We start from the raw sequence: 27581 nt of genomic DNA on the forward strand, positions 1-27581 counted from the left end.
GCAGGTAACATACTTATGTCTCGACTGCCTCTTGGTATTGTAGGATCTTGTCTCTCTCTCTCTCTCTCTCTCTCTCTCTCTCTCTCTCTCTCTCTCTCTCTCTCTCTCCTCTGACAGGGTGAGCAGCACAACAACTTCTTTCTTTTTTTCCCCAGATATTCACTTTTTGGTCTGGCCCACATACTTCTCTAAGATTAATTGAGATCCTTAAGCTTGCCCACCTGGCTATACGACACAGGAAATCAGTATTCAAATCATGTCACTGAGTTTAGGTGGGCTTTCTAAAAAAAAAAAAACCCTGCACCCTCCCAGGTACATACGGGCACACACAGCACAAACACCCACTGATTTATTTGCACACTTGGCTGTACCATACTTGAGTAATTATTGTGGATTCATTCATGCTGGCTAAGATTAAGGGCCCTTGCTTCTCTCCAGAGGCCCTGGGGGTTGATGGGATTATTTTAGGTGCTTACGATTCTTCAGGTCTAGGCATGCACACGTACAAAATATCAGAACGTTTACAGAACACTAACTGCTGACTGAACCCTGTGTTTGTGCAGTCTCAGACTCTCTCTGTGGAAAGGGGGCTCCAGTAGAGTGAATGTGATAAGAGAAGAGAAACATGTGATATGTAATAAATGTGGACTGTGTAGATGCTTATTGTCCATATTGGACTGGAACACTTCAAAGGTTTCAGGTTGTGATGTGAATGTGCTAATTCAGGCAAGGATCAGTGAATCATTGCACAGATATGGCCAAAGCATGACATGTACCTTCCAATTATTCTATAATTTGTGTTTGAAGACGAACTTGTTTGAATGTTGACAAGGACACAGAAAATGTAGCTCCAGTTGCCCTCATAATAAACTGGGTGTGAACTCTGTAACTATGTACCCACTGTTGTCCTGGACGTGGTTGCCATTACTTATGCACTCATGTCATGTGCCGTTATATCCAACGCTTCAGAACCCTATGCAAAACTACATTGTTTTGTCATACTCTGAAACATCACAGTAAGCAGCAGGCCTCTGGGCAGGTCCATAGGCTTCCCTGGTAACCTCTGTTGACAACAATGGGGAGGCTGTGAAACTGAGAGCTCCAACACGATCTAAATGAGCTCAGTGTAAACAGAAATCAAAGCTCCGTCCATCCAGTCCAATCTGTGCACCGTGGCCTCTGTTCAACCCAGTGCGTCACTCCTGCAGTGGCTGGGACAGAGGGGTCTGAGACACTCTTCCGCTCTCTCTCTCTTTCTTTCCTCTATCCTTCTCTCTCTCTCTCTCTCCCTCTCCTTTAGTTACCACTGGTCTTTGATCTTTCAATCAAACCTGCTATTGATTCAAATTCAAATCGTGCTTTTGTGCACCTGAAGGGCAGAATAATCAAGTACTCTCTTCCTCTTTCTCTCTCTCTCTCTCACACACACACACACACACACACATGCACGCACCCGTGCCCACACGCACATGACATGTGCGTTCACTCTCTCTCTCTCTCTCTCTCTCTCTCTCTCTCTCTCTCTCTCTCTCTCTCTCTCACACACACACACATATCATGTGGTATCATGATGGGAAGTCAGTATTTCTCTGGTGTGGTCACCACGCTGCCCTATAACAGAAGGCCAGAAAGTGATTTCTGGAGAGACTGAAGATAATTCCTCAGTGTAATCAACAGTCATAGCAAGTGCAAATTAGATGCAATAATGAAGGATCACACATACAGAACAAGGACATAACAGATGGCGCCCAGCCCCTAATTAGTAAAAGTGCCCGATTAGGACTTCCCTAGACTTCATAGGGTCCCCTGAACAAGATGGCATGCTCTCTGTGATGTGTATGGACACACACACACACACACACACATACACACACACACACACACACACACTGGCCTCTCCTTCACCAGGGGTGTGATTCTTCCGTTTTTAAACGGAATTCCGTTTTTTTAGGCCTGAAAATGAGACCCACGCAATTCGTATAGATCCGCTGAGTTTTTTTTTAGGGGGGGGGGGGTTCAGAGGTTTATTTCTGTAGCCTAAACACAGACCATTGCTTTATAATAGGCCGCTGACAATGACGACGGGTTTGGTGCTTCTTTCATTCATATCACTCCGCAAGCCTAGTCCGTTCTCTCACTAGTGGAATTCATTGAAAGTGAAAAAGCAGACGGGTTGATGAATGTTTGATGCAAGTTCGATGTGTGAGTGTGTGGTAAACTATTTGTTTCTTAGCAGAAGCCATGAAACGGTAAAGGTCAAATTATTTGTTTAAGTATTATTATTAAGTTAAGTAGTATTTATTAAGTCTTTGCTTCGCGTTCGCGTCCAGTTTGACGTGTCTGGATTTTCCGATAATGACGACAATCTCCTGGTGCTGATATTGACTTTTAATTTCTGCGTGTGTAAACTAGTCTAGGCTACTGTGCTTGAAGTTAGCTGTGACAGACTAGCCTACTGGTTTTCATCGTTTTCACCACAAAGCCCGTCTACCTTAGCTTAGGTCTACTAAATTGTTTAGTTAACACCTGTCATTCCGCGTTTGTCCAGCCGTTCACCTCCATGCGCCCCATGTCATTCAAAACATATTTCGGGATAGACATCTCACTATGAGAAAACGTATTATGATAGTGCTAAGAGATTGACACTTTGGCATTCTTGGTAAACATCAGTCTTGACTCTTGCACATAATATTGAGTTGATTTATTTTAGTGGAAATGGCCTATTGTAGCATTGTGCTGATACATGGAAAAAAGTTGCCTATTTAAAGGCACATTCTGAATTTTAATTCTAGCTCTCCATTGAGTGTGTGCACTTGAACAACTATGTAGCCTATACCAGTAGGGCCTGCCATTTATTTTAGGAGGAGAGGAGGACATGTTACCTTGGAAGGAGAGGGAGTGGTGCAATTTGATTTTCTTTCCAACTTAAATATCAATAACCTTCAAGCAACCTCTTCAATCAGCATCAATAGGCCTATATTGTACAGGACTAGACGACTGTAAGGGGGCAGGCTAAATGTTATCATAGGCCTATAGCCTACTAAATAATGTAGTCAACATTATAACTTTATGTTGGTTTAAGTTTAAACAAAACATGAACTGAGAAAATCCATAATTCTACATCATTGTTGGCAAAATGATCATGATAGCCTATATTTCAGCCATATCTGCTTTAGTCTTAAGTAGGCCCTTGACTACTTTGCTATAAATGAGTTTTCTTTAGGCCTTATAGACTATTTTGTAATATGTTATAATGTTTGAAATATATGTATCTCAGTCTATCAATAGTTCTCATAAAAGTCATCAGATGTCATCATTTAAGGGGTTATTTTTCAAAATTTTCTCCCGGGGGTGCATGCCCCCGGACCCCCCTAGTAAATTACATTGAAGTGCACAGTAGCCGATACTATAGTACCTTAGCTATACACTAGAGCAGCAGTTCACAAACTTTAGCCCCCAAGGACCACTGACTCGCGTATTAAAAGGGGGGGGGGGGGGGGGGGTATATAGGGGTCGGATATATTTTCCTTTTTTTTTGTCCTTTGCCAATCACACCCCTGCTTCACATGTAAATGACTCTTGCTATAGGCTGAGTCCTCTAATTCATGACGGCCTGTACTCCATTCAGAAATCATTTCATGGGAACGAGGAGCTGATCGTGGCTTTGAACTGCAGGGTTAAGCCTGCATGCAGAGCCCCCCGCGTGTTTACGCAAGCATTAGCGGTGCACTGAGGGGCTAGGAGATTCCTAGCCTAGAGCTGCGGTCATCCCCTGCCTCTGCTTCTGCACCACTAGCCGCCTCTCAGGAGCCTGTCTCCGGGACGCGCCGTCATGTGCTCAGGGCCAGGAGTAGTCAGCTCTCACGTCACTCACAAGTCTGTACCAAAGACCTGCTATTTTAAGACTGTGGGCTTTTTTTTTTTTTACAACTGAACAGCTTGTTCCAAGTCTGTGTATCATCCAGTTTCTCAACATCCAAATACATTTTGTACCTGTGACTTTCTTGTAAGACTGTTTTCTGGGAGAGGTCCATATGATTCTTGATCCTTAAGGATCATGAACTCCTCCTTAGAATGGACAGTAATTGAGGGGAAGTGTCATTTCGACTGTAATAGGTTTGTCAACTGTATGTGGAATAGGCAACTGCCGAGGGCCCCCTGTGACTGCCAACAGCCTCTGGCAAAATCTTCCTCCCCACCCCAGAGAGTGACAGTCAAGACAGCCCTGGAACTAAAATGAAAATAATCTTTGGCAAAATACCAGAATGACTAAGAAAAAGTTTCCTTGGTTCCCTTGGAACTTTTTTCTTCTTGCCTGCGGCCCCCCACAGTTGAGCCAAGGCCCTGTGTGTGTGTCTAGTGCCCAGAAAAAGGCATCTGTTTGCAGGGATTAGTGTAATAGCTTTAGATATCGGGGAGCTGTTCCTCTGGTATGTCACTCTCTCACTCTTTGTGTTGCTGTTTGATTGAAAAGACTATTTTTCTGGCCCTCCCCATGCCCCATGTTCCACTTTAATCACTCTGAAGAGCAGACACGCCGTGGACCGTGTTTATTGTTGCTGTTTCTAGAGTGGGACGTTCTCTTAGTCTTCATGAAGCTAATGTGGTCTTAATAGTCCGCTGGTGGATTTGTTGATCCTGAAATTGCAGTCTTGAACCCAGATGGAAATAAAAACATGATGTGTTTGTTTGTGCATGTATGAACGTGTGTGAGCATGCGTGTATGAAAGTGAAGAGTTATGGAGTGCACCCCATGCAGCCTTAGAGCTGACCACATTCATGTTGATGAGGACCATGATCGCCTTTATCAATGGATATCATTAACCCTGATAACCAAATCAACGATCTTAAGGTTATAAGTAGATAAAGACATTATCTTTAGATGATCATTGCATTTCATGTCAGATAAGTTACAACTTAATGTGTAAATGTGCACTGCACTGCAGTTATATAATTAATCATCAATTAATTGCTGTATACCTCAACCGTTTCCTTAACTGCACACCTTGATGAAGGCCAGTGAGCTGATATGCCTTGGTGTATTTGAATAAGAAAATAAAGGCATTTACAATCCTTCTCAGTGCCTGGATATGGACTTGTTTCCCTCTCTGTGTCAATGAACACTCAAGCAGCAGCACTCCAATTTTCCTTTGTCTAGTCATTTCCTAAATTATTTCTCAACAATCCATTTGTAAAAGAGTTTGAAAAAGAGTTTGAAACAGATGGCTCAGAAACTCAACACTGTTTAATGCATACTGTACAAGAATAGGGTTAGATTCTATTTCATAGTTTTATTCACATACAGAATCTCAGTAAAACCAGTATACAGAGATATCCATCTCTACAAGTTACGTAGTGTAATGGCACCTGCATCAATATACTCAAAGGCAGACAAATACAAAGACAGTGGTTAGTTTGTTCATTCTGACATATTTAGGAGAAGTGGTATGATAAAATGAACACACACTTCCCTCTGTGTCTTTGCCGTGGTATCTAACTAAAGGTTGGCACATGGAAAATACCAAACAAAACTTTTCAGTTGTCATCAGGTAAGAGCCCTCCTGAATAATTAATTTTATGATATATAAAATGTAGCCTATGTAATGACATAAATAGATATCTAATGTCTGCAATCCAACAATCTGAGGATTTTGACTTTCATTAGCCTAATTTAGTTTAAGGATGGAAGTATATTTTCTCAGCTGCCTTGACTCTGGAGATGTGTTTATGCATTTGAATGAATCAGTAAGTTTGACTGAGTCAATGTGTGTATGTGAATGCCTGTTTGTGTGGGTGGTATAGGTTTTCAGTTTTTCAGTTTTTCTTTTTCAGTTCTTCTGCACATCTCAGATGCTCTCCATCTGGAGTGTCTGATAGCTTACATGAGCTTACAGCTCCTTCCCCTCCTCCAATGACGGGCCATCTGAGCCATAGCTGGCCCTGTCCCCTGCCTCCAGGGAGGGGCACTCAGAGCCGCGTGGCCCACCGACTGACCGCTCCTCCGCCTGCCAGCTGTAGCCCTCGGAGCCCTCGGGCAGGTAGAGGAGAGTCTGCGAGGTGCTGCTGACCTCCCTCAGGTCGTGAGACGCCATCGAGCCGCCGTCTCGTGAGATGACGGACGACAGCTGCTGTCCATCCCGGCAGTGAAAGGCCCCCTGGCCTCCCTGCTGCCCCGAGTGACAGGCCCCCACCTTGCAGAAGAGGCACTTGATGTTCTGGACCAGCTTCAGGAGCACTGCTTTTCTCAGCAGGATGTAGATCCAGGGATCAAGGATGGGGTTGATGGAGGCAATCCGGATGGCTTGGAGATCAGGGTTCTTCTCAATCCTCTTCTCCACCTCTGTTAGGTACAGCTGGTTGATGAACACCTGGGCCTGGTTTAACAGCATGAGACCACAGAGAGGTAGAGGCAGAACAATCAACACAGGACACTGGTCCCATAAACCCATTTAACAGAGAGAATGATTGATATGTACACTATAGTGACTAAAGCACCATCACAATGGACCCGGCAGACCAAAGCACAGGTGGCTGGAGAGACACTTAACAAAGTCCAGTGTTGACATACAGCATTGCTCAAGCTTGTGTCTAAAGGCATATCATTAGGTATGTCCATTATTGTAGGCACTGTCATTGATCTCATCATACTGAATGAGCCATGCTACAGCTAGCTTTTCACTTGCCATTAAAAGAGTTGCTTCCCCTTAGCTGCTGTAATCCCTCACAACAAGTACGAGCACATATCTGACGGCTAAGACAAGAATGTGCTACACAGAGTAACTTCCAGAGAATGTCATTTTTGAAAGTGAACCGATTGCACAGAGCTCCAAAATAACATTGGTTGATCAATGCTACTGTAACACTATGTTTTTAAAGTCTTCAGACTGTTTTAGTGACATGACATCATCAGACACAATGGGACTCCTTCCTGTTGAGTCGCAAACAACAGGAGTGACATCTGCCAAAGGAGCAGCCATCTGGTTTTCTGGGTAATGCAACTCTAAGAACTTGTCCAAGGCCAAAGATGGGAAGAAACTAAATCTATTTCAAAATAAGGGTAGGGGCTTGATGTGTGGAATTTCTCAGCCCATCATTAGTAGCACTACCATTGAAAACACAACAAGTGCCTTATGTAGCCTATTCCAATCCAATCCAATCTGAGTTGCTTTGAACTTCATAAGAAGTCATCTTATAAAGCTGATTGAATGTTTGTCTGTAAATGTGTTTGCTCTCTCTCTCTCTCTCTCTCTCTCTCTCTCTGTGCATCATTTTAAGCAATCAGGATTCTTCTGTTTTTCTTGCACTTTCCTTTGACAAATCCCTCAGCCACACTTGACTGAGCGAGGACTTTATGCTTTGTTGAGAGCCTCTTACCATTCCTAGAATGTGGAAACATTATCCCTACAACAATGCAAACACATGACTTGCAAGTTAATAATCTACCAGCCAAAATGCATGCATGTCATGATGGGACTAAAACAAAAGGTGCGAATGAAACAACCTATAGCCTTCTGTTTAAGGTAAATTGAGCGCTAACAACATCAGGAATCGCTGTATGCTCACTAAAACGATATGCACCCATTCTCTTCAATCAGCTGATGTTAGGCTACAGGTTATAGGACACATTAAAAAGTAAGACATTCACATTTCGGCTAATTATGGCAGTACATGTAACTTGAGAAGTAGCCTATGCGTTTCGGCTAAACCTTAAATGCCGTGTTTACCTAAATGGGCTCACCTAGCTGTTTGCGTTTTTTAGGTTTGCGTGTATGTGAGTGCAAAATGTTACAATTAGACACTTACAACAAGAGGAATTGAACAAATTAGTATGACGGCAGATGTGCAAATCAACAGTATGACCATTTGGATTTCTGCACCCGCCAAGCGACCAAAGCTGCGTCTTTTTCCGAAGTCAGAATTCCGTCCCGGTTCATTCCCGAGTGACATCCTCCGTACGAACCTCCGGTGCATTCGGATAAGAGCCCCGCACACCAGTACGTTACAGATGACGGTAACTAGGATGAGAATAGAGCTCAACCCCGCATACATATAGGAGTAGACTGCGTTCGTGGTCACATTACTCCTCCAGTCAATGAAACACCAAGTTTGTGGGTACTGCATCTTCACCTCTCCAAAACCCATGCTTGGTAACGCGCAAAAAAATATGTTGGACATGTATATGCCGAAAAGTGTGAAGCCTGCCAGTTTCTGGTTGATATATTCATTGTAAAAATAAGCATGATTGATTGCCAGGTATCTCTCTATAGACATTGCGCATATTAAACTAAGACCGGCCAAGGAAAAGAATAGTACGACAAATCCGAAATATTGGCACAGTGGGTCCCCATCCGGCCAGGAGCCTTTGACATATGTAGCAATAGTGACGGGACTGGCTAAAACGGTCCCTAAAAGATCCGTAACAGCAAGACCACATACTAAAGTGTAAAACGTTGTCTCTTTCTGCTCCTTTCTGGACTTGCAAAGCACAACGATGGCGATGACGTTGCCCACCACTCCAAAGATGAACATCACCGAGGGAATGGTGGGTATCATGCTCCGCGAGGAGACGGTAGTGTTACTCAGTTTAGTTTCTTCCATTCTGAAGAACGCGGAAAAGGAGAACAACACATATCACTGCTTTTGGAGAATTGTGCGAAGAGTGCATTTCAGTGTTCTTTCCAGCGTTCCACCAAAAGTACTGATTGAAGTTTCATGTCCACTTGTAAAACTCATTTTTGCCAGTCGTCTCGCTCTCTCGAGCATTGAGTCTGCAAGCGTACCGATGGAGGGGTGACTTCTCATTTCCCACCACGAAATAAGCCACTTCACCGGCTCTTCAAAAAAAGAACAGAAAAGAAAAAGAACCCCCCCTCGGCATTTAACCTCCTCTCTACTCCGCCCTGACCCCATCTCTAAGGACAGGCTATTTTACATGGATGTCACCTATCTTGGAGCATAGAGCCAAGTGACATAAATGTGTTAAGCATGTAAAGAAACTGCTCCAAACTCTTTAGTTTTCCAGCAGGAACAAAATGTGTGTTCACAGAGAAGAAGCTCAGCTAGACATTCTTTCTATAGTGTGACTTTCTATGTAGTTCAACAGTAGTGTTGGAGGTTTTTTTTTCTTTCTTTAATGCAATAAGTGATGTATAATGTGGTATGGTATTACCTTTCAGTATATATAATTCTACACCCAATATTTCAGTCCATACATTTTATAATGTTTTTAATGCTTTAAGGTACAGTTATTTTGTACAAGGTAAAATTTTTCATGTTTCTATCACAATACCACCATTGAATTTGTTAGAGTAAGGGTTGTTTTGAACAAAAAAACTTTTTTAAAAAAAGGAAAAAAAAAACATTACCAATTCTGAATGGATATTTCTAAAGTAATCTAAAGTAACAAAGCAATCTTCCTAGAGGCTTGACCGTCTCTAGTGGACTGGTAGCCTTCAACACTTATTGTAACACTTCCTCAGCTTTGTCCGTACAAGCACTCCATATCTATCTGATGATATATATGTTCTTGAGAGGAAAAAAATAGAGGGGGAGGGAACAAACCTGCAGCCACAAATTCTTAAGCTGTATAAAAAGAGCTGAGGTTTCAAATTATCACCTGGCTTTTCAATTGCTGAAGGCCCTTCTATTTCGAGCCATAACAACCACTCTGAGTAGAATACAATAATTCCTCTCTATTTACCAACAAGTAAAGGCAGATTTATGAACCTGCCAGCCAAGTGAAAAGAATTGTTGCCATTCCAATCCTTCATCCTTTGAAGTTCCTCTCCAGTGTAATGTTTATCCATATATTTGAAGTGAAATCAAAAGTTGGAGTTTGTGGTTTAACATTTATGGGAATTATTTTATCACTGCACATAATTCAACATGCACTGTAAAAAATGAATCCTGGTGCCACGGATATTACACAGAAAAAATTAAGTATGTCTTGATTTCCTTAAGTAATCACCTTAAAAGAATAATGACTATGTATTTTCCCAAATAAATCAACTACATTTACAAGAAAAAAATGCAGAGAAAGTGCTCCCTAAAATAATTGCGGCAAGTTGCACATTTCTCCCAAGTAAATGTGCAGCCCCTTTTCCTAAATATTTCAAACATCCTAACTGCCACTTCACAAGTCGTTCACTCTCCACACACACCGCGACTGGATTTGAAGGCTCATGCAGGTCGTCTGTCAACATCGGCAAAATCTTCTAATCGAGGTAAGTTCTAAAAGAAATATTTTCCACTGCTCGATCTGTGTGTGTATCTGTAGGTGATATTTTGTAAAATGATAGGAACTGGTTATTCCTTTGATAAATGGTTGGCTAATAAGCTAACATGTTAGCTATATGACGGGGGACTTAGAGGCTCGTTTACACGTATCTGGATTATTTGAATGAACACATACATCTGTAATAGATATATTTACTGACAGGGCACTGACATGGAGTGTTTAAATCCTAGGTAAGGAAGTTATTGGTTGCTTATAGATTTTGAAGTAGCAGCTAGCTGCTAGCAAGCTAAACGGTTTCTGAAACGAGGGGACTGGCGTTTGCAAGCCATCGAAGGAATGTGTTATAATGCAGATTACTATTTGTGTATAATACTCATAGTAAAGAACTGCAACAGATACTGTTTCTCACTCATAAGACCACCATGTCCATGAGGATCGCACATTAAACCTGCCAGTTCTTGATGCTGTTGGTTATGGTTAGCTAGCTCAGTGACACAACTGTGTGTCGAACGGCGCTGCTGCAACCGTCAAGGTGAGGCTGAGAAAAGCCTGTGCAGAGCGGGGGTAGGCTAACATATCTGCAAGCGTAGACGACCAGTGCCATCTATTCCATTTACTATAATAACTCTATTCATCTTGCCGTCACTCTGACATCAAATAGCGTTACATATGAAGCTTCAGCCTCTGTATGAACATTGTAAGTTGTATCTTGTCGAGGAGGACTACAGTACCATTCATTTTTGTATTTTTGTATTTCACCAATTTCAGACTTCCTCCATTGACAGAAGCAGAGAGATGGTTTTGCAAGGGCTGATTCGATACCTGTGTGAGAAACCAGGAGACTTAATCCAGGAGTACAGTGTAAGTAACTGTGATGATATGTACTGTACTAATCTATTCTGGTTTACATGTACAGACTCATAGAATGATCTTTGGTATTTGTGTGTGCTCTACAGTGAGAGGCAGCGGTTCAAGGAGACTTCATCAGACCTCAATCCAACAGAACACCTTTGGGATGAATCAGTGGAAACTGAGAGCCAGTCTCCTCATCCAACATCTGAGAGATGCCTATGCAGAGCGGGGGTAGGTTAACATATCTGCAAGCGTAGACGACCAGTGCCATCTATTCCATTTACTGTAATAACTCTATTCATTTTGCTGTCACTCTGACATCAAATAGCGTTACATATGAAGTTTCAGCCTCTGTATGAACACTTTTGTATTTCTATACAACATTTTGGAGGCCAATATGCAGACTATTTCATGAGTAGTTTGTGCATGGGCATTCTATCATGTCTCCATTTAGTTTCCTGTGTTATTTATTTATATATATATATGTTTTTTAAATCAACAACAAGTATTAGTATTAAATGGACATGGGGGGAAGAGGGAGGGGTTGTGCATACACACATGTATACACACAGAAATAGACAGGCAGTCAGTCTATAAGTTGTATCTTGTCGAGGAGGACTACCATTTATTTTTGTATTTCACCAATTTCAGACTTCCTCCATTGACAGAAGCAGAGAGATGGTTTTGCAAGGGCTGATTCGATCACTGTGTGAGAAACCAGGAGACTTAATCCAGGAGTACAGTGTAAGTATCTGTGATGATATAGTGTACTGTACTAATCTATTCTGGTTTATATGTACAGACTCATAGAATGATCTTTGGTATTTTTGTGTGCTCTACAGTGAGAGGCAGCGGTTCAAGAAGACTTCATCAGACCTCAATCCAACAGAACACCTTTGGGATGAATCAGTGGAAACTGAGAGCCAGTCTCCTCATCCAACATCAGTGTGTGACCTCACAAATACGCTTCTGGAAGAATGGTCGAAAATTCAAATGAACACACTCCTAAACCTTGTGGAAAGCCTTCCCAGAAGAATGGAAACTTTTATACTGTAGCTGCAAAGGGTGGACCAACGTCATATGGATTAAGAATGGGATGTCACTCAAGTTCATATGCGAGTCAAGGCAGGCAACTCAGTACTTTGGCTAGTGTAGTGAGTAGAACGATGCTGCGGTCGTCTTGGAAGGTCATCTTTGGTATGTCAGGTTAAATGTACACTGAATAAATGTTGTTAATTGAAATACTGATTGTCTATTTGTGTATAAACACCACATACCACATCCTTTGAAAAAATATGGTAACAGACTTACTTTGAACATGCGTAACTGCTCAAAATAAGTGAGGCAATTATATTACGCATGATTTTATCATGTGAAATAAACCAGAAAAAATCAGGGAAATTTCCTTGATTTATTTTGAATGTGCTTAATTGCATTGAGATATTTTACACAACTTTTTTTTGATATACATGAATAATTTGAGTAAATTTCCATGATTTTTTAAGACTATTTTCTTGAAAATAAAAGGGTTATATTTTCCCCTAATATTTTCAGTCGTAATAAATTGCCTCAATTTTTTCTTGCATTTCCACTGTGTCATTTTTTACAGTGTGCTTGAGGGAGAATTCTTTTAGTCAAGGTACTGACGCTTAGTTTGTCAAGTCATGTGATTACTCAGTGATGTTAATGTAGAAGTGGACATTTGTGGGAATTTCCCTTGGAACTAATCAGCAAATATTTTCAAAGATCAAATTTTCAACATTTAATGAGATTTCATGTGATATATGAAATTGTGTCTCCTTGTGACATGGCGCCCCATTTTCAGAAGATGGTGCCATGCTTTGCCACTATAAAGCTTGTCATTGAAAGAGTAATAAGTGAAGTAAAAAAGCATCACTGAAGTCTCTCTCTCTGGAGTGGAAGTTAGGCTAAACATGGGTTATTTTGTTGCAGAAGTACATATTTGCATAGGGCTGAAAGGTCTTTAAGAAATCCTCTCCACTGTAATGGGTTTATGACAGATGTGGTTGATTGTTGGAAAAAGCCAAGGAGGACAATGAGGGGAAGAAGGAGGGAAAAAAGAAGACAAAGAAAAAGAAGAGAATCAGACTGAGGAGGAGGCGTAAGGGGGAATAGGGATAGCGTTAGAGAACACACAAGTTTCCATTCATGATGATCAATTGTGACAAAGAAGAAGAGGACGAGAGACACTTGTGCAGACTGTGTTAGCCCAGTGATGGCTTGTACTATAATCCCATTAGGTAGGGTCCTGGTCAGACGTCTTAATGTGATTCTCTGGACTGAAAAGCACCAGATCCACTTCCTGTTGTCAGCTGCATGTGAACATATAGTCTCAGACATGACATGAAGCCTTTAGCTGTGCCATATGTGCAGCATCAAACACTCATAAATCAGGTTTGGAGCCAAAAGCTCCTCGAGCGACGTGTCCTCCTGTTCCACCTGCCTATTGTGAAATGAGGCCACAGCAAACCAAAGCAGAGAGTCCCCTGAGAGCTATTACTTACTTTATTTAGTTGTAGATGAGCTATTTCCACACAAACATGACCAGGTTTGAGGCTATATTCATTTAGCATAAAGGATTGCATAATAAGCAGCGGAGCGCAAGGACTCATTTGGATCATTAGCTTTACCCACAGCTTAATCATATCCTTACACTGCATCACAGCTGAGACTCCAGTTGTTAAATGAATAGGAAAGAGGACCCACAAAAAAAGCCTAAACAAATGCACTACAGCACTTTGAAACTAATTCTCTCTCAATATACTATTTTTATCTGCCAAGCAGTGCTTAAATGGGACTTAAAGTCATCAGTGGTGTGCACAAACAGAGTGGTAGAGCTGTATCTCTCCCCTGGACGGCTGAGCAGAGTGTTTGCACACCTGGTGTGTGGTGTAGAGGATGTGAGCAGCAGTAACAGGGCCAGGACCACCAGCAGAGCTGATATCACTCTCACTCACTCTCCACTCTCTCCTCTCCAAACAGCTCCACATCACTCACAAGAGGACCCAGCTGCACAAAGACATGCTCATGGAAGGATTCCTTGTGCTCTACGTTTCCCCCCATTAAGAATGTCTTTGTTTTAATGGACTGGGAAGTAAATGAACGAATCACTAATCAGGAAAAAACAAACAGTTGAGTGAATCTCTAACCTCATTTCAAACACTGGAGCTCAGTGGCAATTTATGACTGTGATCTCAGGCCGCTTCTGTTGGCTAGTTTGTCTTGTTTTCCCACCCCTCTCCAAGAGATGGACAGTCAGCCCAGCCACTCTGACGCATGGATATCATGCATGGTTTATGTATCTCTGTATTTGTCTTTCTGACAGCTAAAATGGAGTTGAGAATGAATCCATGGCTCCGCTCATTCACTGCCATGAAAGGGCATCTGAACATCTCTCCCTTTTAGGGACGAAGCTCTGCAGAGCCATTAGCTGGTCAAACAGATCAGATGTGTTTTTCCCTGTGCAGGCCAATGGATCAGATATGTTTTCCCCTGTGCTGGCCATCAGATGAGATGTGTTTTCCCCTGTGCAGGCCATCAGATCAGATACGTTTTTCCCTGTGCGCGCCATTGGAAGAAAGGCATGGAAAGCTCTTGGAGCATGGAGGGCACCAGCGTGCAGCCAGTCGATCAATATTTGCTTTGATTAATGGCCGAGTATAAAAGGTGGATGAGAGACTTTTGATACATCACCTCTCAGGCAGACATTTCATCACCATCTGCTTCAGTTGCACATGCAATTTGCAGTTCTTTGGCTTGTCAATGGGAAACAAACAGAGGTTTGGACTGCGCCATAAACAACTAGAGGGGCTGTTGCTGTCAAATATCAACATCCTTCAACAGAACTGAAGCTGTATGCCAGAGTACATAGCTACAGTTCTGGATTGGACATAAATGCTCAGATTCTGTGATTCTCTCTCCACTAAACCATTTAATAATTTATCATATTACACTTACCTTAACTTATAAAGTTGCCTGTCATTATGTAGTATGATTTTTAGTATAAGAAATGTAGTACAAAAAACTTAAAGCGTTTCTTTCTTTTTTTTGCAAATGTTTTTGTTTACTAACAGCATCGGCATACTTTTAATCCAGAAACAAGAAGTTCCCACACCCTCTCAAAGATAACATTCCTGAAGTTTGCATGAGTTCTCCATGTACTGTTTTTAAAACCTTCTTGACAGTTGTTACAGCTTGACTAAAAGCCAAGGTTAATTATGCCACAGACGGCTGGTCTCTTGAATACCAAACGTTTTAAACTCCGATATGTATCTACACCATGATACCAAATATGTCTACCCTTGAAACAGGACTATATTGGATGTGACCGATATCATGAAAAGATTACGCTAAAAACAATCACAGCCCTTCTTCAGACAACAAAACTAGTGAAGGGACTTGTGCAGGAGCGTGGGAACATGGTGTTTACCAGCATGCGCTGGACTTTCCTCTGCACGGGCACACAGATGGCATCAGTGATACCCCTGACAAGGAGGGTCTCTGACAGACAATGGCTGTTGTTTGGGACTTGGAAGCGGTCGGCTCATACTTTCATATCCCCGGCACACAACCAACTTTCTCAGGGACACCAAGCAAATCTGTAACAACTTGGCCATCCAAAAGGTCTTGTAATTAGTATTCATTAAGAGAAACACTCCCCTCTCCACCCATTCATCATGACAAGCAGTGCTTTTGTCCTGCTTTGAGAATGTATACATTCTTTAGGGTCCTGACTGGAATGAATAATACAGCAAATTAAACATGGCCGACACTCTGGGTTGCTCTGATACATCTGTCAATGACATGGCAACAAGTGCATTTGAGTCATGTAACAACATGCAATTCATGAATGAAAAAAAACAGCTTGAGTTGTGACAGCTTGTTTAAAATAGCTGCTTTAAGACTGTGCCTAAAGCGTTGAGTGAGTGAGTGTAGCTGGAGCTACCAGCTAAACTGATACGGCCAGAGAACTGTAGACATACGGAGCTGAAGAAAAGACTGGGATCACTGTAGTGTGGCAAATACTGCGTATTGTTGACGCGAGGATGATAAGGACCTTTGTACACAAGCAGCCTTTGTGCAAACCGGCCCATTTTTCAGGATGTGACTATGAAAAACGTACGACTGGCCAGTGCTGATCTAAAGCAGTTTGTGTTTTTGCACTTTGCTGTGGCTCGCAGATAAGAGAAATATGCAGCTGTATTCATCATCAGAGTAGAGGTATGAGAGCAGCAAAACACACTCGCAAATGGCATAGTGGCATAGTGGATGGTGATTTGACTACCCTCTGTGGTGAGGACATGGTGTGGGGTCTGTGTTATGTAAGAACACGGGGGCAAAGTGCTGCGCTGTTTGGATGTTTAAAGATGTTAAAAGATGATGGGTGTGTTCATCAAGACTGCACACATCTGGTGCCACTGCATTTCTCATACACTGGGTTCACACTGGTAGATTTGCACAAAGTTACACAGCTAGATTTCAAGAGTAAACTCAAAAGATATGATCTTGGTAGAGGATTTTTAATTTCATTTTATTTACCGGTGTTGTGTATATTTACACAATTTTTTTTATTCAACCACAATTCATACCACACTGGGCAGCAAAACCACCTGGTCACACGACACATACTTACAGCTGCAATTGTGTATTGCTCGCCTGTCACAACAAACACCCAATTCCTCAGTCCCTTCGGTATGGCTTTAAGAGAGGCCAGTACGGTGGGAGGATGGTGAGATGCCTGGCACAGCAATGCTGAACATCACTGATTTCCTATTACATAATTAACTGTAATTTTCCATGGCTTAAACTGACCATAGCTGGTCTGTTTGTCATTGTTGACTTCTGACAGTGACGTTGGCCAGATGAGCCACTCCCATGCCCAGTCCATGCCCACTCCCATGCCCAGTCCATGCCCACTCCCATGTCCAGTCCATGCCCAGTCTGAGAGCCTCTAAGCGGTGGCCTTGGCGGCGGCCTTGGCAGCCTTCCTCTCCTGTGTGATCTGCTCCATCTTCTCCCTGCTCTCCTTCTCCTTCTGGATGAGCATCCAGCGCTCGGCCTCCCACTCCCCCACCATGCGCTGGTACAGCTCCACGTCGGGCTGCTCGGCGGCCTGCAGCTGCCCCTGGGCCAGGCTGGTGACCAGGACCTCCAGAGAGGTGGCGTCCTCCTTCCCCGAGGCCTGGAGCTGGGCACGCAGGGCCTGTGGTGGGTAGGACAGGGTGGAGGGTTCAATGGGGTCACATTCAATCAGATCAACGGAGATGGATCAGTCTCTGAGCTCTTCACCCTGTGTTACGTCCCATACACACTATGTCCTTCAGTAGCTATTCTTCCAACTTCCAACTATTTCTGGGTCATAGCCCAACCATCTCCTTTTGTCATCATTTCTATATTTCCTAGTTCCAATTTCACTCTTACATCTAGAGCTGATATCAAGCCCAAACCAAGTACAAATAAAACCCACATCTAAACTACTTGTGATACTTCAATGGAATCCTTCAACTCCCAAATGAACGCAAAGGGAGGCGTTCATTAGTTATGAAACCAGGTCCCTCCAGAGATTGAAAGTGATGGCCCTGATATAAACAGCACAGCTTTCAAAACTTCAGACAGAACTGAGTGATGTCTTACAAAGGAGAGGGTTAGCAGAGAGGAGACTTGCTCTAGCTGCATGAGGGGAATCTTCCCAACTTTCAGGGCAAAAATAGCCGGCAGGAACTCACGGGCCCCTGGAGATATTGAATAGTTTCAGATCTGTTTGCTTTTCTGATGGGGGGGAATCAAATTCAATAAATCTAGAGGAGGCTCAGGATAATACAATTTTTCTGAATGTATGGGTTCTGCTCTACAATATGTCCAAGAAAATAGAAATCTTTTTACAACCAACCTGAGTAATCACATGCAGTATGTGTAAACCAGAAACCAAAAGGTGACATTTTCACAAGGAGGCTCACTAACACTACTAACATTTACAGAGATGAGGTACAACTGTTGAATGCAGGTGTTCCTGTTGTGTAACACTTTTTAACACAAATTTTTCAAGAACAGATGAATTAGCTCTAGGTCACAAGATGGTTATGCATCAGAAATACATTTTTAGCTGAATGGGAACATTCAGAGCACGTCACACCAGACCTCAAGTTGAAGATTCAACTGTCGACAGACCATTAGCACTTTGCGCATGTGTTCAAAAATGTGCAAATTAATTCACAGGGCTTCCATGTGGCTAGAAAATAGACCAACCTTAAAGTTAGCCGTGTACTCCGGGAGCTTTGCCCTCTCCTGCTCATCCTCCTCATCCAGGCTGCTCTTGGGCGTCTCGTTATCAGAGTCACTATCAGAAGAGCTCTGATCCGCTCCTTCACAGGCCTCTGGGGCAGACAGCTCTTCAAGCACAGACTCCACCCGGTCCAGCTGTGGCGCGCGCGCACACACACACACACACACACACACACACACACACACACACACACACACACACACACACACACACACACACACACACACACACACACACACACACACACACACACACACACACACACACACACACACACACACACACACACACACACACACACACACACACACGATGGCAAAATTGATGTTTTTGAATTGATGTTCAAACACGTCTGAAGGATATTTAACATAACTTCAGATCACAAGATTAACTTCAATTAGATGCTAGATTACACACCAGAGCACCACATTTATTTACAAAGTAGTCGTGAGCATTGTTGACCTCAGGCAAACTGTATCAGGCCATCACTGGCTGGACTTGCCAGCATAAACCTACAGAGGAAGTCTGCGTTTGATTGATGTCTGGGGCACCACACAGTCGTTTACAAATCAGGGGCGTCTGCCCTGTGTTTGTGTATCACGAGAACTTCATAGAGCAGATAACCCAGTGGACAGTGAGGGGAGTTTCGTCACTTGAGCTGGGAGACTTATCTTGCACTCCTCAGGACTTGGCTGGAGCTGCTACTGCGAGCTGGCGGAACCCACCCGGGTGGCCCGGAGAGTCTGCCATCCGGTCTGGATGCTCATCTCTTCCTCCTCCTCCTCCTCCTCCTCCTCCCGTGTTCCACACAGCCAGCCCTCTCCACCCACACCGCTCCCTTCGGCTTTTCCTATTCCTCTCTTTTCATCTCCTTTCATCTGCCCTCTCTTTCTTCTTTTGGACGGTCCCCTACCTCCTCTTTTTCAGTCCATCCCTATCTCTGCTTCTCTATTTGTTCGTCTTCGGCTCTTTCTGTCAACTGATTCTACCCGGTTTCTTTCCAGGTTGGACTGTGTTTTCCTTCGTCTCCCTGATTGACCAGACACCCCTGAAATCAAATTATCCCCCTGAAAGATGGAAAACTCACCCTGCCACCGGAGCATGGACCAGAGCAGACGGATCTCTCGGGAATGACGTCAACACAACTGATAACAACAGCTCAGGGCCTGTGTGCTTTCCTTCAATGCCAAAGAGCCTATAGCTAAACAACACTGATCTCAGTAATGAGACAAGATTGGAGAACCTCTTGTCAAGAACATGTGTTGTCTTCCAGTGCAACATATGACCTGATGCTGCTAAAATGCTGCTTACATGATTTCTGGGGCACTGTTAGAATAGCTTAAGTCCAAAGATTTACAAAGTAAAAGTCCTACAACATATTTGATTCAACCAGTCAGTAAAAAGCAGCTGATTCATATTGGCTCAATTCTTCAGCCAGGCCAACATGCTAAGTAGTGAAATTTGTGTCACATGTAAAACCAATACATGGTAGGACTTTTACTTTCTGAAGTAAGGTTTTCCATCTCACTTAGAACTCACTCAGCTACATGTGGCTAATTAGTAAAAAAAAAATGCTTCCCACTCTGTAACATAAACATGTAATACATACGCATTGAAACTAAAAGGAAAAAGTAATTTTCATAAAGGACAGTCAACTGAAAGATTGTTGATGCTTGAATTGAACAGTCAATAAAATAAACCCATTACTTCAAAGCTCCAGCCTTATTTGGTTGTAATAGTGCATTACTTAGTCTGAGTCACTTTGTTTGTTTGCTATTTCTAGACCCCAGACTACGTACAAACGCAGAATGGACAGCTAGAGGAGAGTGTTGCTACATTGTTCAGACCAGCGGGCAAACATAGAGTTATTTAGAAGTTCCAGCTCCTGGGAGGTGTTTATCAATAACATCAACATGCAGAGATTTAGGAGACTGCAACAAATCCCTAGTGTCAACAATGGCTTTGTGTAGGATGCCTCCATATAAAAAGGAATTAACAAATGATTCAACCTCCTTAAAAAAAAGAAACAGTGTCTTTGAGTGTACATACGACATCTTTGGATATTTTCACATCTCCAGTTCCCGTGGACACTGTTTCCATGACAGCGAGTGCCCGTGCCAGGTAGCCGTGGGTCCACATCAGGGGCATCTGCCGGAACACTGCATGTATTCCCTTAGTCATCTCCATCTTCCCTGCAAAGGTGGAGGCCATGACACCAAGTTAACGCTGTCTAAAATCTTAACTCACTCCCACAACATAATTTAACTGAGACTGAACACATTTTCACAAATGCAAGTTCATTAGAATGATCTGACACATTTCTATGCAGAAAACACATGGTAAAGAGAACACACGCGATGGGTCACCTACCGATGAGTGCATAGCCCAAGCACTGAGCGCTCACACCAACAGAGTTCTCCTGCTTCAGTCCAGCAAGAAGTAGAGATGCTCCCACATTTCTCTGCTCCTCCAACTGCACACACACATAGGCCCATCAGCACAAACCCAACAACCTCAAGAGGAACCTCCAAACTGTACAAATAATCATTAATTTCATCAAAATCTAATCTAATCTAAAGTCTTTTTTATTTTAAAAACCTAATAACTAAAAATGACTTCCCATCAAGCAGACTTATAGGCATTCTGCATTATTGTATTGTACCACAGAGCTCCCAATTTACTGCCTAAAGTGTGTCAGACATGGGCAACATACAAATAGATCTGGTCAAAAGGGCAATCACTATTCTTTATCATTGCTCTGGGGAATTTCAAATGAGATATGAGATCCTTGCTGCAAATGAGATCCTTTGTTTATTCTAGCTCTCCTAAACATAGCAGAGCTCATTTAACATTAATATGATATTTTGACCATTTTCTTGTATTTAGTCATTTCATGTCCTGAGACATAGCCCTCCTTTTGTCTCAGCCCAGGTGCAATTTCAGCTCAATCTAAGATCTCCAAATGCTCCAGCCCATGCTGATCTCTGAGGCCCTCTGGTGCTGGGGCTACCCACCGAGAGATCAGGCTTGAGGGCCAGGTATTTGCTGAGGGCCAACAGGGAGAGGATCTGAGTGGTGGGACGGTCAAAGGCCTCCTGCAGCATCACCTCTTCCACTGCAGAACAGGCCCCTAAACACACACACACACACACACACACACACACACACACAGTAAAGAATTCTATTCTTGTGTCTCATTCATTTTCACCCTTAATTTGAATTTAAATTTCATTTTAAAGTGAACAAATGTAACATTTGTATTTGAAAACAGCTGTTTTAGTGTGACCACACTGTCTGCATTATTTATGGCGTGCATAAAGCCATGGCAACTCAAAAGCCTAAAATAGTTTTTAGCATACATTGCAACTCACCTTGGTAGTCTTCATTTTTAAGAAATGTGTCAATAACTAAATTGAAAGTGAAGTCATCAGGAAATATTCCATATTGCACCTATAAAATACAAAAGCACAACACTTAAAAATGACAACAAATTAAAAATGATAATTAAAAAAAACCATTTAAGAATATGAAATCAAAAATGGAACAGGGCTCTGACATGTAAAATAATCAACTTGCCTTATTCTTTATGGTGTGTAGGGCTTTGTCCAGCGCTCCGTACTTTATACACTGGCGGATCCAGCTGTGGACTGTCCAGTCTCGCAAGTACCAGCAGTTTGGGCTGTGTCTGAACCTGCACATCAGCAGTGGGGAACATTAGAAGTGCTCCAAAAAGAACACATGAAAAGTATCCCTACTAACATTAATGGCAAAATGGCATGAGGATTCAACGATGGACATTCATTTGAAGCATGAGAGTCAAGAGGGCAGGACAAGAAAAGCAAAGCAAAGCTGTCATTAGAACTTACCTATATAAGTAGTACTCTGCTTGATCAACTTCTTCTCTTGAGGATATACTGTCTACAAACTAAAAAGAACATTACAATCAGACCTATACCCCAATATACATTTTCAGAAATCTGCCATTCTTAAAAATAAATAATAGCAAATTGTTTATGGAAAGAAAATAAGCTGGGGTCAAGGATTCCATACACTCTCAAAGTGACCCCACTGTATGCAAAAAGATTAATCACGTGTGTTAATTTGTCCTAAAGGCAGTGGTCATGCATGTACAGTAGTGTACTTCAGGAAAAAGGATTGGGTGAGAAATGCAGAAAGAAAGTAGCCTGGAAGCCAGCCAGCTACTGTGTCTACATTCCTAATCACTTTGCAAATATTTCCAGCAAAGTAGAACAGAGAATTCACCCTCTTATTAGTGGACACTGGTCATTCTCAACCAGATCACTTACCCTAGCAATTGCCAGTGAACTGACCGGGAATTTCCGCTCATATGTTCTGTCCATCAGATTTGCAAGTTTGGCTGTGGCAAAGGCAAGATATAGCAAAACTTATAATCATCCATCTGACAGAAAAAATACCATGATTACTAAGATATTACCATTGTTTAACAACACCTCCCCCATCAGTCAGCTGTGATTTATACCAAATGCTGACACTTATCTATCATGGGTTCATCAGGGCTACTGGACGTTGTGGAATGACCCTTATTTCAAAATATAAAACACACACACATCACATACCGAGATTTTGAGGATCTGAACGCCGCTCTTCCCATATTTTGCTGTCTGTGTAAGCAGGGGACAGAAGGTACCTCCGGGCTGCAAAAAACAAACAAACAAACAAACAAACAAACAAACAAACAAACAAATGAATTGTTAATGACTTCAAAGGTCTGCCGACTAACCTTGTGGTAATGTTAACGTTAAGGGAGTTTGAATTCCCAAGCATCGGTGTTGACGTGCAAGCCTGCAGTTAGCGATATGTGCTCTTATGGACGTGGTTTAATATCCTCATAATGCAAACACATATTCAGCAGAAAAGTGACATTGACGGGCCGCTACATGGGACCAACCAACAGTTAAGAGAAATGATGCAGCAACATCATCCAGGTACCAGCTAAGGAGGGTTAGCGATGAAGTTAGCTAACATGTAGACCAAGGAACAAACTAAGCCTGGCAACAAATGCAGGGTTATTACACAATATACTATAACCATAAATAAAAGCAGGCGTAATCTCTTAGTAAGAATGTATCGTATTGATCACCTAAATATGTCTGAGTTCCACATTTTGAGACGACTTTGACAGACGACAGACAGCGTTGCAGGACGGAGGCAGCCATGTTTAGACAGTACTATTGTTACGGGGGTGTTCAGATTACAGTGGACCTCCGTAAATACATTTTAGTTAGAGATCACTGTAGATTGAAGACCTCTGCCATGTCTTTTATGCCTTTTTCGTGCTTTACGGTAATTAATCGATGTATCTGTTTGAAGAATGTCAGTTCACGTATGCTCCCGTTAGTGAGTGGTACAGTCTGAAATGAAAGAATTTTGTAAGTGATAAATTAACGGTAGGGGGAGCTATTATCGCAGGAAAGCGACATTTCAAGAGCAGCCAAGGTCTGTGAATGGAGCTGGCTGTAGTCCACTAAGAATTCTTATTTAACAATATGCATGTGTTTTTACATTCAAATAGCTATGTGTTGAGTTGCTTTCCAAGTTTAGCAGATTTATATGTTGCGTGGACAAAGAGATCTTGAAGTCCCCAAAAGAGAGTAGCCTTGCCTATTTTACATGTAGGCCTAGGGCTAGAAGCACACATAACTCATTACATTTTGAGTACAGATCAGCAAATTATTTGGTTTATTTGTTATATTTTCTGCATACAAAGCTTTCTTGTACAGGTAATGGTTTTCTTGTTCACTGATTATTTTCTTGTTTGCACACAAAAGTTGTATGGCACAAACAAGATAATTAGGCTATGTTGTTTGAAGAAGATACCATCCATCTTTCCAGAGGTTGGCAAATGCCAGACTGCTGAAGACCTGAATAAATAATATGGCAATAATAATAATGGTAGAGAAAATAAGTAGGCCTAGCTCATGTGTCAACAGTTGAGCTGTGAAGAGTTGTTTTTGTTTGTTATCTTTTTGTCATAGTATTTAATGTCATAGTTTGAAGGTGATGCAGCGTGTTCATCTGGATTCCTGTGAATGTGTGGAGGGCAGACTTCCTGTGTACACACACACGCTGCTGGGCGAGGGAGAGCAAAGGAACTGGACAATTTACATTCAGCCAGTAAAGGAAGACTCTCTGTATAAAAACAGACAGAAAGAAAATCTGCCAAATACCAATCAAATAACATCCTTTCTGCCCCAATGAAAAAGTCTGCTGTACAATAAAAGGGAAGGAAAGAAGAAAAGACAATTTCCTGTAACATCCCTGAGAATGGTTGTCACCCTTATTCTGTAAATAGACATATGTATGATGAGTGTTGAAGAGGTCTGTTCCCACACTTGATGCTATTATTATGTGCACAAATAAACGTACAGTATTGGAAAATACCAGTAAGTTAATCATTCACATTATAGATGAACCAAAGACATTTCTTTGTCTCCTACACTGATAGCTTCTCTAATCCTTGTGCGTGTCTGCATCATCGGCTTTGATTGTCTCTCGCACTCAGACCAAGGCTCCACACTGACCATGTAGAACTACTTGCACATACATGCCCCACCAAAAAAGACTCTAAGCCTAAAGCAGAAGTGGGAATACCTCTGGATGAAACAGTAAAGGATTCACATCATTTTTTGTCTCCCTTTCCCCCCTCCTGTCTCATCACACCTTTCTCTGTATGGGCTAATTTGCAGAAGCCTCCGTTAGTGAAAAAGATCGATGGCTGGTTTCAGTTCAGCAGGCCAGAGCGGCGCTACCCACCTCTGGAGCCCCACACATCATGGTTTCACTCTTACCAGTGAACTGTTGAGGTGAGGAGGAGAGAAGACAGGGATGCTCACACTTCCTCTTTATGCTCACTTCATGGTTTGAGGTTAATCGCTGGCCCCTGGGATCAGTAGAAAATGGAGAAGCTCCCAGGTACTGTGTTTTGTCACTGAGCCGGATCTTGGACTGTAACGTAGTATTCACATATCAAGTAAGGTATCAGTGAAGTTTTCCAACCGTGAACATGAAAGAGAACAACATGTCCCTGATGTACATGTCATCTTCCCAAATCTTTTGCTAATGGGCAAAGTTTAATCAATGATTGCATAACTCAGCATTACGTTTATATCATCAATCATACTGAATAACTGTAAAAATTAACTATGGTATGGTAAACTATGTCTTTTTGAACTGATGACAAAATCAGTTTAAAGCCCCACATTTTCACTGACACAGAAATCCCACTTTCTTCTCAGGCAAAAATAAACAATAAAGCCATTAAACAATGAATGATTGTAAAGCTGGAGGAAGGGTTAAGGGTGGGGACCACTTGCAGAGATAGCCTACAGCTCAGCATTTGATACTCAGGTGAGACAAGGGGAAAGAGTGCTTCTTCCATGGTTGCTGTTCTTCCAGAAAGTTGTTGTACTGTCATGGAGAAGAGTTGGAAGAACATGTCTTCAAACATGTTGGCCGATTGTAGTATGTGACTAGCAGAATAAAATGGAATGAACTTGGACACAGACATAAAAATGAGCATGGTAGAATTACATATGGATTTCGATCTAAAACATGTTGCATATTCTTGTTATCCAGAAACAATGAACAATGTTAGCCTAACAAAAATGAATATATTATCTGTTGTCTTTTGGTTTGGAGTTAATTGGGCCACTTAAACTTGCTTAAACTTGCAAACCCACTATGTCAATACATGGTTTCCCTGTGGGTCGTTGATAAAAAAGTGTTTCAGAGTTGAGAGCACAGGAAATGGTCATTCACCCACTAAGAACCAAGTCTGTTTCCTCAAAACATCACACTTTCACTCAGTCTATTGGCTACAGACTCCTGCAAAAATTGTTCCTGGCTTGTCCCCACACAAGAATCCTTCTTATCTAAAGAGTGGTTTAATGCAACACATCAGGACTGGTACAACTCAATGTGCTTTAGTCAGAATGTGCAAACTAAATCTGAAAAACAAAGCGCTGCAATAACAGTAGGCTATCAATGATCAGTATTCTTACAAATCATTAAAGGTGGATATCCCAGGTTCAGAAAGTAAAAACCCTCTTTCTACCTGTGCACTTAACGCACATTATCACTAATTATCTGATCTACTGTACCTGGCTGTTAGGATGAGCTGGTTTACGAAATGGTTGGATCAAATACTTGGAAGGATTTTTACTTTCTGAACCCAGAATGTCCATCTCTGTAAATCACGTGTATGAGAATGGGACTGACTGGCAAGGACAACTCAAAAGGCAACTCAAAATGTCATAAAATCATTTTATTAAGTCAATGTATCAATTTATTGCTACTGAATAGATGATCTATACAATTGCATTTATTTATGAGTTTGTTAATTCCATAGACAGTTCACAGCAGAATGAGAGCAAATGTATTTTCTATTAAGATCTCACATTTATGAGGTTAATTAGCATACTGAACATAAATCATGCTACGTAAAGACATAATAACACACAAAATCAACAGTGAGTGAAAATGATTGATCATTAGAATCAATATTTGATGTTAGCACATACATTATTTCTGAACTCAAAACAATCATGTCATATGATTAGCAGAGTTACATAAAGCCTATAGAAATATAAAAACATTATATTATTTAAAAAATAGAATTTTATTATTTCATTTTTAAAAAATCAAAATAGCTCATTAATTGTTTCATATCTCTCTTTATTTTACACAGCTATGCTCCTCAGGTACTCACAGGAGTGAGGCTTCATTCACAGCTTATATCTGAGCCCCTGTAAGGCTTGTCATCATGAGTCCCTGGTGCTCCACAGAGGAGGCTGAGGTGTGGGGGCTGCCACAGTAGCGCCGCACATACTCCAGCTGCTGCTGCTCACTTGTTCTCTCAAAGTCATCACAAACACTCTCCCTCTCTTCCTCTTCTTCCTCCTCTTCTTCCTCTTCTTCTTCTTCTTCTTCTTCTTCTTCTCCTTCTTCTTCATCTTCATCTTCATCCGGTTCCGTATCTTCTTCTGGTTCCTCTTCCAGATCCTCTGCCGGTTCCTCAGGTGGAACCCGTGGGGACTCCTCCAGGACGTCCTCCAGGGCCTCGGCGTGCGGCTCCCCGTCCAGCTGGTAGGGCTCTGGGCTGCACTGGCTGAGGCGGCACAGGCTGTCCTCGTCCTCCTCCTGACACGA

The 27581-nt window shown here is 42.1% G+C and overlaps 3 protein-coding genes and 1 long non-coding RNA gene across 7 annotated transcripts in view; 1 reads left to right on the forward strand and 3 right to left on the reverse strand.

Moving 5' to 3' along the window:
• Positions 1-5339: 5339 nt before the first annotated feature.
• Positions 5340-8910, reverse strand: ptger4a (prostaglandin E receptor 4 (subtype EP4) a). Its single transcript, XM_062544197.1, has 3 exons — positions 8906-8910; positions 7804-8599; positions 5340-6374 (listed from the first exon to the last, which is right to left on the reverse strand). Exons 1-3 carry the CDS (start codon positions 8908-8910, stop codon positions 5889-5891), a joined length of 1287 nt encoding a protein of 428 aa, XP_062400181.1. The 3' UTR covers positions 5340-5888.
• A 1946-nt stretch (positions 8911-10856) lies between these two features.
• Positions 10857-12172, forward strand: LOC134089279 (uncharacterized). Its single transcript, XR_009940036.1, has 4 exons — positions 10857-11098; positions 11194-11320; positions 11741-11833; positions 11932-12172. It is a non-coding gene; the product is annotated as an uncharacterized LOC134089279 (long non-coding RNA).
• A 4423-nt stretch (positions 12173-16595) lies between these two features.
• mrps27 (mitochondrial ribosomal protein S27) lies at positions 16596-23615 on the reverse strand. Its single transcript, XM_062543692.1, has 11 exons — positions 23515-23615; positions 22991-23068; positions 22700-22770; positions 22259-22317; positions 21969-22083; positions 21764-21842; positions 21407-21522; positions 20763-20865; positions 20442-20584; positions 18356-18526; positions 16596-17312 (listed from the first exon to the last, which is right to left on the reverse strand). Exons 1-11 carry the CDS (start codon positions 23588-23590, stop codon positions 17061-17063), a joined length of 1263 nt encoding a protein of 420 aa, XP_062399676.1. The 5' UTR covers positions 23591-23615; the 3' UTR covers positions 16596-17060.
• Positions 23616-26692: 3077 nt separating this feature from the next.
• The window catches only part of znf366 (zinc finger protein 366), a 9169-nt gene continuing 8280 nt past the window's right edge, over positions 26693-27581 (reverse strand). For all 4 annotated transcript variants that reach the window (XM_062543696.1, XM_062543697.1, XM_062543693.1 and 1 more), the window contains one exon: positions 26693-27581. This exon is cut by the window's right edge and continues 152 nt beyond it. In XM_062543696.1, the coding sequence (XP_062399680.1) occupies positions 27165-27581 (417 nt within the window). In that variant the 3' untranslated portion in view covers positions 26693-27164.

Source organism: Sardina pilchardus, chromosome 8 (assembly GCF_963854185.1).
Source record: "Sardina pilchardus chromosome 8, fSarPil1.1, whole genome shotgun sequence".
Classification (NCBI taxonomy): Eukaryota; Metazoa; Chordata; class Actinopteri; order Clupeiformes; family Clupeidae; genus Sardina; species Sardina pilchardus.